Below are 12,424 nucleotides of genomic sequence, written 5' to 3' on the forward strand. Positions count from 1 at the left end.
TTTAGCTATCAGCAATATTTGGAGATGGTTGAAACTGTTTTCCTTGGGGAGAAGACAGCTATGAGGAAATTTAATAGAAATTTTAAAAATTGAGGTGTCTCGACGGATTAGATGGGGAGAAGCTGTTCTCACTTGTAAACAGATCCAGAACAAGAGGGAACAAATTCAAAGTGTTTTTCAAAAGAGTGAAGGTGAGATGAGAAAAACATTTTCACATAGTGAATAGTTAGTGTCTGCAGTGCACTATTGGAAATGTGGTCAGTTAGGTGTTTAAAGAGGATAAGTACTTAAGCAGAAACAATGTGTCAGGTTATGGAGGAAGAATGCTGAAAGAACCAATACGGACACATTGGGCTGAATGGCCTCCTCCTGTACCGTAACAATCCTGTGATAAAGTGAAGTTGAAAGCTACCATCAATTGCTGTTAAAAACCCACCTGGTTCACTAATATCCTTAAGGGATAGAATGACTACATGTGACTCCAGACCCACAACAATATGGTTAACTTTTATCTGCTTCTGAAATGGCTCAAAAAAAGCCCCAATCAATTAGTGCTGGGCAACAAATGCCTGATGAAGAACCAATGCTTGAACCATTGATTCTCCTGCTCCTCGGATGCTGCCTGACCCGCTGTGCTTTAACAGCGCCACACTTTTTGACTCTGGTCTCCAGCATCTGCAGTCCTCACTTTCTCCTTGCCAGTGATGCCCACATCCATGAATGAATAAAGAGAAATGAAAAGTCATTCTGACTGATTGGTTGGCGAAACATCTTCGAGGGCCTGAATGTCCTCCTCCTATCATCAGAACTCAATCCGATTAATCCCAAAGCTGACATTCGACAATCTCCTGGCAGATGTTTTCCCCCACTCGAAGGAAAAGGTGCTAATCTCAGCACCATCCTGATGAAGGGCTCTGGCCCGAAACGTCAAATTTCCTGTTCCTTGGATGCTGCCTGACCTGCTGTGCTTTAACCAGCAACACATTTTCAGCTCTAATCTCAGTGAACACTGAGCTCGGTACCACTAATGCTGCAGCTTTGTAACAACCTGGCCGGGCTGAGTTAATAAACTCGTAAAGTCGTTACTTTACCAAGGGATGTTTTTGGCTGGTGAGCAGGATGCAGTTTGGTGACAAACCCCTATCAGCTGGTTTCCTCCTGACTACCATTTTGCTTAGAACCAGAGCTTTGTGTTAGCCTCAGACGGTTTGAGGAGACATTTTAATGAATATTCCTGAGAAAGGAGAGGCTATTCAGGCACTCAAATGTGCCCTATCAATTCATTCATTACTCTGTATGCTTGTACCCTTTCCCTGACAAAGATCTATTTACTTCCATCTGAAAAAAAATCCTGCTGGCCCAAGATCCACAGCATTGTGGAGGAACTGAGTGTTTCCGGTTTAATGAACTTTGGAATTCCAGAAGTTGGGCCAAGATAATTGGATTAGCAATTGGTGCTGGAATGGTTGCGAGGGGAGCTACGGTTGGTGGAGTCACTTGCTCATCGGTTTGAAGGGGGTAATGGGTTTAGCAAACAACTGCGTGAGGAAGCTAAGAAGCAGCAGCAGAGGAACAGTAGAGTGCTGGTGAGCAGAGTGAAGGGAGTGTATGGGGAGCACACAAGACTGGAGACAGGGGATGGTGATGAACTGGGATACAGAACTGCAGAGTGATACAGTGAGATCTCAGAATCATAGAATGGTTACAGCACAGAATGATTCTGTGTAAATGCAACTCACACTGTGTACTTTCCCCATAGCCCTTGCAAATTGTTTCTCTTTAAATACATATCAATTCTCTTTAGAAAGCCCTAATTGAATCTGCTTCCAACACCCTCTCATACAAGTGGACATAGTTTATACACTACTCAATCTAGGTCAATTTAATCAGACTGATTGGATGTAATATGACAAACTTCAGCAGAAGGCAGGATTTGAAGATAGACTTCTGGCCCACAGGCAGGGGCAGTGCAATGAGATCTCTTACCCCTTTTAGTTATTTTCTAATCAACATATTCAGACATGCTATTACACACCTCTGGAGCCTTGAACCTAGGCCGCCTGGTCCAGAGGTAGGAAAACTACTACTGCACCACAAAGGTCCTCCCTTGTCTCCTTTATACCTACCGAGTACAGTCACTACACAGCTACCGGCTCCAGGAGCAATCCTAACCACTTACTACATGGCAAGCTAATCACTTATCTTACCTCTAGTTTCTTTTTTCTAAACTGTTTAAACCGATATCTTCTGGTTCTCAATTGTCTGACCAATGGGAGCAAGTTGTCCTTATCCGTGTAGTCCTCATGACTTTGAATATCTTGATCAAATCTCCTCTCCAGGGAAAACAGTGGCAGATTCTCCAACCTGTCCACGTCAAAGAAGCTCTTCCTCCATGGAAGCTACTCTTGTGAAACTTTCCTGTGGTCTTGGTAATGCTTTCACATTCTTCCTAAAATGGCAGTGCCCACATGGGTGTGTGTGTGTGTGTGTGTGTGTGTGTGTGTGTGTGTGTGTGTGTGTGTGTGTGTGTGTGTGTGTGTGTGTGTGTGTGTGTGTGTGTGTGTGTTCCAGCTAATGTGTGTGTGTGTGTGTGTGTGTGTGTATAAAAACCAGGGTGGAGTTGGAGATGTGTGAGAAGGGGAGAATACAATTTTCTTTTTTCCAGAACTTTCCAAATTAAAATCAAGAGACAAAGTGTATCAAGCATCCTATCAAACAATAGCTGCCTCACAGTCAGAGCCACAAACCAGGCCTTTGAAATTCATGACTAGAGCAGTAGTTAGACACTTAAGAGGATTGCTGAGGATGACAGATTGATGCATGGGCCATGTTTTGAAGGGTGGAGGTGAATATCTAAAGCAGGGTCCTGCCCAGGATATGGGTTACGAAGGGGAATGGTTCCTATAGTATAGCTCAACCAATTGGCACCAGGTTTCTTTGTTAAGCCAATCCGAAAGTAGCAAGGGTATTCCATCAGAGAATGGAACCCCATCCACCTGCTGGATGTGACCAAACAAAAGGGCCACTGCCCCTTTAAATACAGGGCTGCAGAGGGGTTGTTTCAGACCTGGAACTCACTGAATGATTCAGAGCTCCGTGCTCTTGTGTAATGAGCAGCAGAGTTTGAGAAAGCAGCAGCTGGGAGTCAGACTCTCTGACAGCAGTCGGCAAGCAGTGATCGCTCGGCAGAGGAGCTGTGACAGAGTACCAAGCCTCTGAGAGGAGACCCATGCAAAATGCCCAACTTTGCAGGCACTTGGAAGATGAGGAGCAGTGAGAATTTTGATGAGCTGTTGAAAGTACTGGGTAAGACTGAAATGTCTTTACAGCTCCCTTCTTCCAGGCATCACTGTAGTTACTAGGCTGGATATTACAGAGATGTGAAGCTACAAGCTAGTTTTAATATTCTGATTAAATCTTGATCTAATGCTAGGATTGCTCCTCTTTAATTATTCAGAATAGATAAACCCATTGTTTAATTCATCTTTCTGAAAATGTAAAAAATACAATGACAAAACTGAAGATCCGTTTAATTTAGAATTAAAGCAATCCATTAGTTGTGGTACCCTGTCTTGTATTTTCTTTGCATTTTCCAGGAATCATCCAACGGCACTTCAGAAATATTTAGTCCTCTTGATGTTTGCTCCTTGAGTTAGACTGTTGCTCATTTTAGCCCTGATGCATTTGTTTCTTTTTAATGAATGTTCCATGAGGTGGTGTTTGTAATTGAAACGGGGTGGATGGTCTAGGTCAGAATTCTCTCAGTTTGGTTCCTCCGTAAACAGAGTCCCCAATTTGTGAGCTGGTCATTATTAGGAGCAATTTATGTTGAGTTCTTGCAATGGAAGGCATTGGTGGCCTTCAGTAAATATCAGCTCCACATGCCCCCACCATCCCTCCATGGAGAAAGTGAGGACTGCAGAAGCTGGAGGTCAAAGTCGAGAGTGTGGTGCTGGAAAAGCACAGCCGGTCAGGCAGCGTCTGAGGAGAAAGAGAATCGATGTTTCGGGCATGAACCCTTCATCCGGAATGATGAAGAGCTCATGCCCGAAACATCGATTCTCTTTCTCGTTGAATGCTGCCTGACCTGCTGTGCTTTTCCAGCAGCATACTCTTGACCACCATCCCTCCATGCCCAGACATAGAAAATTGAAGAGAGACAGAACAATTGCATGGATCACATCCTGCCCCAATATTTGTTCTCGAGTCTACCCCAAACTGAAGAGTTATACTTGATTTGAAACATTAACTCTGTTTCTCTTTCCACCGGAGCTGTCAGATCTGCTGAGTTCCTCCAGCGTTCTCTGTGTTTATTTCTAGCTCATACTGACTCTTTCTTCGAATGTCACCACCCAGGGGTCAACGCAATGCTGAGGAAGGTGGCAGTGGCAGCTGCATCAAAGCCACTGGTGGAGATCAGGCAAGACGGAGACCAGTTTTACATCAAGACCTCCACCACGGTGAGGACTACCGAGATCAACTTCAAAATAGGAGAGGAGTTTGAGGAGGAGACAGTGGACGGGAGAAAATGCAAGGTGAATGTCTGCGATAGGGTTAGGAATACCTGCGATCGCAGGCACACTGATCAATAACTCATTGTGGCCTGCCCTTGATGGTGCTTAGTAAGAGAAAAGTATTTTGTGATAATGCAAACTGATGCACAGAAAGTAATTCCTACCTATTTGAGAAGTCATTTTGATTGAATTAGCCAGTGTATCAAATAGTTACATTGTAGATTAAGTATTTCCTGCTGCTCGATTTGCAGAATAAACTGCAATTGGTTAAATCCTGTGATGCTGTAAATCTGAATGCTTGGAGAAACTCAGCAGGTCTGGCAGCATCTATGGGAAGAGAAACGGTGTTAACATTTCCAGTCCAGTATGAATCTTCTTCAGTTATGAAGCAGTCATCATGGGTTTGAAGCATTAACTTTCTCTTTCCATAGAGCTGCTGAGTTTGCCCTGCAGTTTCTGGGTTTGTTTGATTCAGTAGTTGCCTCTACCTGTGAATGACTTGGTGGGAGGGATGCTGAGAAGTATTTTTCACACAGTAACAGAGCGGAAGATATCACATACAAGGGGGAGCACATAACATTGAGATGGACAGGGTGCATCATTAACTTGAAGTAAACAAGCTGGGGGTGGCCCCTGCAGTGATATAAAAATGAAGGGTGACTAATTCATCATCAGCTGGGAATCACTGGGCCCATTCTATTTACAATGAAAGTAATAATACTGTAGATAATTTCATTCACAGTAAAATCTAAGCAGCTCCTGAATAGACTCAGATAACCGCAACAAGGCTTGGGGAAATGGGAATTTGAAATGTCTCTCTCCCACTCTCTTCCCTGTTCATTGCTTACTTGGCCCTCTACTGCTCTCTCCCTCACTGTGGCTCTGGTTCCTATAGCTCATTATGATCACTGTGTCAGGGTGTGAGCCCAGGGTTCAAACTCAATCAAAACAGCAGCTGCTGCCTTCAGAGTCCAACGCTCACTGTTGACAGACAGCATGGAGACAATGAACAAGAAATTTACATTCTGGTAGCACCTTTCATGACCTCGGCAAGTTCCAACACACTTTACAGCCAATGAAGAACTTTTTTAAAGTGTAGTAATAGAGGAAATCAACAACCAGTTTGCACACAGCAGGCTCCTACAAATGAGACAATGGCCAGTGCGTCTCTTTCTTAATGATATTATTTCAGGGACAAATATCTTGCTGGTCGCTGGAGAGGAATCTACTACTCTTCCTCAAAATAGAGCCATATCACCTTTTACACTAATCCAAGAAGACAGTTGGCACTTCTGGTTGATGTTTTATTCCAAAGGACAGGCCTCCCTGCTGTATAGTAAATGTGGGTTACCTTCCTGTGCGACAGTGAGCAGGCTTTACTGAACAGTGCTATATCCTGCGGATGGAAAGAGAGGACATCTCATCTCGAGTCCAAGGCACCCACACTCTAGATCCATGCAACTTGACCTCACAATGACATGCCTTTTTTCTGATATATTGAGAGGCTACACTCAGAGTTAAGGGACAATTCTCTTTCCTCACTCTAGAATTATTTTGCTTGAAGCTCTCCAGTGAGATTCACTCAAACACACAATTTTCTGGCTGTGAGCAGATGTATTCCCTTTTCTGAGGTAGGGTAGCTATGGTCAGGAGGCTTTGTGCACTGTTGTTGGGGATAGGAAATGCCCTAGTTGAGGTTATAACAGGCATTTATGATCAAGTGCAGAACCGTGGACAGGTGTATACGAGGATGGGAGGGAGGGTGGCTCGTGGTGAGAAGGTGAGATTTCTTTTATATAGGGGGCTCAGAGATGTTAAACTCTGGACTAAAATCTAAGGTTTAAGTGAAGCTTTGCTGAGCTGCTGTGTTCTGAATTTATTGAATGAATTTCCAGCATGATGACTCTCGGCCACTTTATTGTTTAGCTTTGAATTGATTCAATTTTGTTCAATTGCACACTGTATGAATTCTGTGTATAATTGGCCAGCTGAGAGAGAAAGCCAAGCCAAAGTGTTTTTCGAAGTTGTTTGGATGATTTGTTTGGTTTATTCAGTGTGGCTTTTGGATTGGGAGTTGGGGCAAAATTGAGAAATTTGATTGGTTGGTTGAAAATGCTCTGCCCGTACAAAAAAAAAGTAGCATTTTGTAGAGATGGTAACTTGTGATCATTCCACCAGAATTTTGGATCTTTTGTGGTATTTTTAAATTTCATTAGGACAATAAGTTGGATTTTCTCCACTATGGTTTCTTAATTCTTCGTGGATTTTGTTTTGTTGGTCACAAGGAGATATTACAGCAAATCAACAAGGTTAACCAACCCATTAATGAGGTATGTAAGATCTAATGAGTTTGACAGCCTGGATGGGTACCAGAGGCGTGACTGAATTATGAATCGTAGAGATATGGCAGGAAACAAGAGACTGGGATGGGAAAGGCATGATGAAGTGAATGGCCTTTCACTGTGAGGTGTGATTGCCAAATATGACACGAGCTAATTTCCTTCTAGATTACATTGTAGGATGAAGGCAAAATAACGTCCTTACAATCTTAAAGCCAGAAAGCAACAGCTGCTAATACTTGTTGGAGTCAGTAAATTGAATTGAATGTGTTTTTCTACCTGTATTTCCATTTATATTTGGTTAAAACTGCAGTAAAGCTCACTCAAGATAGACTTTTGGTTTAAAGGCAGGAGGAAGGGCTAAATGTACGCATCATGTTCTCTCCCAGAGGTCTCACCCAGGATCAGGGGCAGTCAGTGGAAATATGAGCACACAGCATCACTGGCCTTCATTTCTCTCTCTCTCTCTCTCTCCCCACTCCTACATTCATTCATTGTCTTTCTCTCTCTCACACACACATACACACACACACACACACTCTGCAGCTATCAGGAACTCAAATGGGCCACTCCAACATGGCAAATCACAATGTGTACAGCTCTGAGTTTCTTTTTATTTATTCATTTTGTGGGATGTGGGCATTACTGGCTGGCCAGCATTTATTGCCTGTTCCTAGTTGCCCTTGAGAAGGAGATGGTGAGCTGCCTTCTTGAACCCCTGTGGTCCATCTGCTGTGGGTTGACCACAATGCCATTAGAGAGGGAATTCTAGGATTTTGAAAGAGCGACAGTGAAGGAATGGTGATATATTTCCAAGTCAGGATGGTGAGTGGCTTGGAGGGGAAATTGAATGTGGTTCGCTGGAGGAGTTTCCGACATGACATAACCCAATTCTCAATAAATGAGCAATAACTTCTGATCTTGAGTTTAGTAGATGATGGCTTATCAGTAAACTGATAGGGTTAGTGCCAGATCTCATTTATTTAGGAAGGATTTACCCTACAATCCATCTCCTTGTTTATTGAATCTGCTACAAAATAGAAATTGATTCCTTGTTAAGTAGGAATGTGGTTTATTTTTATTAAAAATCACACAACACCAGGTTATAGTCCAACAGGTTTATTTGAAAACACTAGCTTTCAGAGTGCTGCTCCTTCATCAGGTGATTGTGATGGTCAGGTGGATGAAGGAGCAGTGCTCTGAAAGATAGTGCTTCAAAATAAACCTGTTGGACTATAACCTGGTGTTGTGTGATTTTCAAATTTGTACACCCCAGTCCAACACTGGCATCTCCAAATCATGACTACCATCGTCCATTTTTCAACCAACTGCACGATCTGTGTCTATCTTGGTAATATAGAATCTGAATACTTCCTGAAATTAAGGTTTCAATATTACATGACAGTTTTACCTGCCCATTCCCAATTATTTTGACAACAAAGATCAGGCCAATTCTGGGCCAGGCTGTGTGGCCTTCTTGCCTGAGGGCCAAGAGTGAGCTTGTTGAGTTTTTATGTTAAATCCAACCCTTTTCATAGTCAATTGCCTGAATGTGACCACAAAAGACCAGATTAATAAATTAATTTACTTAATTTAAGGAGGTCGTATTGCATCAACCATCCCATGGCATAGTCCAATGTGACAGATATAAGTAGACATTCCATCAAAGAATTTAAATTCAATTTGTTAGTGAATCGTAAATAATATGATTTGATTAATGATGGAGGGGAAATTACAAGATTGACATAAAAATGGCCCGACCTACATTGACTCCAGACCCACAGCAATGTGATTGACTCTAAAGCATCTCCAATGGCCATTCATAGAACATAGAACATAGAACAGGCCCTTCAGCCCACGATGTTGTGCCGACCACTGATCCTCATGTATGCACCCTCAAATGTCTGTGACCATATGCATGTCCAGGAGTCTCTTAAATGTCCCCAATGACCTTGCCTCCAAAACTGCTGCTGGCAACACATTCCATGCTTTCACAACTCTCTGTGTAAATAACCCGCCTCTGACATCCCCTCTATACTTTCCTCCAACCAGCTTAAAACTATGACCCCTCAGGTTAGTCATTTCTGCCCTGGGAAATAGTCTCTGGCTGTCGACTCTATCTGTGCCTCTCATTATCTTGTATACCTCAATTAGGTCCCCTCTCCTCCTCCTTTTTTCCAATGAAAAAAGTCCGAGCTCAGTCAACCTCTCTTTGTAAGATAAGCCCTCCAGTCCAGGCAGCATCCTGGTAAACCTCCTCTGAACTCTCTCCAAAGTATCCACATCTTTCCTATAATAGTGCGACAGAACTGGATGTAGTATTCCAAGTGTGGTCTAATCAAAGTTTTATATAGCTGCAACAAGATCGCACGACTCTTAAACTCAATCCCCCTATTAATGAAAGCCAAATTACCATATGCTTTCTTAACAACCCTGTCCACTTGGGTGGCCATTTTAAGGGATCTATGTACCTGCACACCAAGATCCCTCTGTTCCTCCACACTGCCAAGAATCCTATCCTTAATCCTGTACTCAGCTTTCAAATTCGACCTTCCAAAATGCATCACCTCGCATTTATCTAGGTTGAACTCCATCTGCCACCTCTCAGCCATCTCTGCATCCTGTCAATGTCCCACTGCAGCCTACAACAGCCCTCTATACTGTCAACGACACCTGCAATTTTTGTGTCATCTGCAAACTTGCTGACCCATCCTTCAATCCCCTCATCCAAGTCATTAATAAAAATTACAAACAGTAAAGGCCCAAGGACAGAGCCCTGTGGAGCACCACTCACCACTGACCTCCAGGCAGAATATTTTCCTTCTACTACCACTCGCTGTCTTCTTTTGGCCAGCCAATTCTGTATCCAGACAGCTAAGTTCCCCTGTATCCCATTCCTCCTGACCTTCTGAATGAGCCTAGCATGGGGAACCTTATCAAATGGCTTGCTAAAGTCCATATACACCACATCCACAGCTCATCTCTCATCAACTTTTCTAGTCACATCCTCAAAGAACTCGATAAAGTTTGTGAGGCATGACCTGCCCCTCACAAAGCCGTGTTGACAGCATTTAATCAAGCCATGATCTTCCAGATGGTCATAAATCCTATCCCTTAGAATCCTTTCTAACATTTTGCAGACGGCAGACGTGAGACTTACTGGTCTGTAATTGCCGGGGATTCCCCTATTTCCTTTCTTGAAGAGAGGAATAACATTTGCCTCTCTCCAGTCCTCAGGTACGACTCCAGTGGAGAGCGAGGATGCAAAGATCTTCGCAAGTGGCAAAGCACTCACATTTCTCGTTTCCCGAAGCAGCCGAGGACAAATCTGGTCCGGGCCTGGCAACTTGTCAATCTTAATGTTTGACAAAATTTTCAGCACATCAGCTTCCTCTATCTCTATTCATTTCAGCATGCACACCTGCTCTTCAAAGGTTTCATTTATAAAGACAGAAGCAAAAAACTCATTTAGGGCTTCCCCGACCTCCTCAGACTCCACACACAAGTTCCCTATGCTATCCCTGATCGGCCCTACTCTTTCTTTGACCATTCTCTTATTCCTCACATAAGTGTAAAATGCCTTTGTGTTCTCCCTAATCCGTTCTGCCAAGCCTTTCTCGTGCCTCCCTCCTGGCTCTCCTCCTGACCATTTTTGAGCTCCTTCCTCGCCTGCCTGTAATCCTCTAGAGCTGAGCAAGACCCTAGCTTCGTCTACCTTATGTAAGCTGCCTTCTTCCTTTTAACGAGATGCTCCACTGCTCTCATGATCCAAGGTTCCTTTATCTTACCCCTTCTTGCCTATCCTAGAGGGACATATTTATTCATCACTCGCAACAACTGTTCCTTAAACAGTCTCCACATGTCTATAGTACCTTTATCATGGAACAATTGCTCCCAGTCCATGCTTCCTAGACAATTACAGGATGGCCAACAAAATGCCCACTGTCAGAGTGCACATCTCCCAAAAGAAAAATCACTTGCTGTGGTAGGATTTGAATTCATGATCTTTGGGTTGAAGGGATAAAATCAAGGAGAAATTGAGAATTCACATGCAGGGTCATAGCCTGTAGGAAGCTGTGTACAGAACCAACAAGTGAGACATCACAGACTGGGGATCTTTGTGCAGAGTGAGATTATTTCTGTATGCTGAACTGGTAACTCTTAACATCTTCATCCTGTTTGTTGTAGAGTCTGCCCAACTGGGAAAATGAGAACAAAATCTATTGCAAGCAGACTCTTCTTAGTGGCAGTGGACCCAAAACACACTGGACTCGTGAACTGGTCAACGATGAGCTAATTCTGGTGGGTGATTCTGATTTTCTAATGAACAGCACTCTCAGAGAGATAGTACTAAATAGAAATAGTAACAGTGACAACAGGAGCTGGAGAAGGCCATTTGACACCCGACCCCCCAAGCCTTCTCTGCCATTAAATCTGATCATAGCTGATCTTTTACCTCAATGCCATTTTCTTGCACTAGCCCGACATCCATTAATGACTTTGACTTTAGATTAGATTACTACAGTGTGGAAACAGGCCCTTCGGCCCAACAAGTCCACACCGACCCGCCGAAGCGCAACCCATCCATACCCCTACATTTACCCCTTACCTAACACTACCGGCAATTTAGCATGGCCAATTCACCTGACCCACACATCTTTGGACTGTGGGAGGAAACCGGAGCACCCGGAGGAAACCCATGCAGACACGGGGAGAACGTGCAAACTCCACACAGTCAGTCGCCTGAGTCGGGAATTGAACCCGGGTCTCAGGCGCTGTGAGGCAGCAGTACTAACCACTGTGCCACTGTGCCGCCACTCTTTCCTTACTTTGTCACGCCATGATAGTCGTTATGACATGATTATTGAGAACAGTGTTCAGTCCCATGATGGAGTTTGAAGTCATGTCCCCAGAGCATTAGTCTGAGCCTCTGGGTTACTAATCCATTGACCCAGGCAATATTTATCCTTCATTACCTTAGTGTTACCATGCTTTCCCACTATGCATGTGCTTGCCATGTACAAATTGGCTCCTATAGTGATTACACTTCAAAGATATTTAATTGGCTGTAAAGTGCTTAACCGGGGGTTATGAAAGGTGCCATGAAAATTCTAATCTTTCTTTTATATTTTGCTGTTGAATTTAATTCCTGAGACCAGACATTGCATATTCTGAAAGTAAGTGCGGGATCTTGGAGTGAACTGATTCTAATGATAAAATACTTGTCTTTTCTTTTATTTTAGACGCTGGTTGCTAATGATGTTGTGTGTACGAGGGTCTACGTTAAAGAGTAACTGCATCCCACCAGCGTTTTAACTGGGGAAAGCCCATTGGCCGCCAGATCACCACATGATTACCACATGCATGATGTTCACTGATATTGAACAGTGATGGTCCAGGGATTGCATTAATGTTGTAGTTTTTACTTTAATACTGACAGATCTCTTTGATGTTTGTGATGGTGACGTTGTAAATCATCTGAAGTTTATTAAGTGTATCTTATTTCACACAGTCTTGTGCACTTTTATATGTCTGATGTAGAAATGTTGAGCAATAACCTGTAATGGCAAA

General features: G+C 43.3%; 1 protein-coding gene across 1 annotated transcript; it reads left to right on the forward strand.

Annotated features, from left to right (window-relative positions):
- The first annotated feature begins 3,236 nt into the window (after positions 1–3,236).
- Positions 3,237–12,147, forward strand: crabp1a (cellular retinoic acid binding protein 1a). The gene is made up of 4 exons (XM_060853725.1): positions 3,237–3,306; positions 4,357–4,535; positions 11,042–11,155; positions 12,097–12,147. Exons 1-4 carry the CDS (start codon positions 3,237–3,239, stop codon positions 12,145–12,147), a joined length of 414 nt encoding a protein of 137 aa, XP_060709708.1.
- The last annotated feature ends 277 nt before the right edge of the window (positions 12,148–12,424 follow it).

The sequence above is a fragment of the Hemiscyllium ocellatum genome, chromosome 42 (assembly GCF_020745735.1).
Source record: "Hemiscyllium ocellatum isolate sHemOce1 chromosome 42, sHemOce1.pat.X.cur, whole genome shotgun sequence".
Taxonomy (NCBI): Eukaryota; Metazoa; Chordata; class Chondrichthyes; order Orectolobiformes; family Hemiscylliidae; genus Hemiscyllium; species Hemiscyllium ocellatum.

Excerpts from the sequence above, each read along its gene's own strand:
- crabp1a (XM_060853725.1), top strand. The coding sequence starts at position 3,237 with ATGCCCAACTTTGCAGGCACTTGGAAGATGAGGAGCAGTGAGAATTTT. Across the intron at positions 4,536-11,041 it reads TGGACGGGAGAAAATGCAAG|AGTCTGCCCAACTGGGAAAA; the intron begins GTGAATGTCTGC and ends TGTTTGTTGTAG. Across the intron at positions 11,156-12,096 it reads TCAACGATGAGCTAATTCTG|ACGCTGGTTGCTAATGATGT; the intron begins GTGGGTGATTCT and ends CTTTTATTTTAG.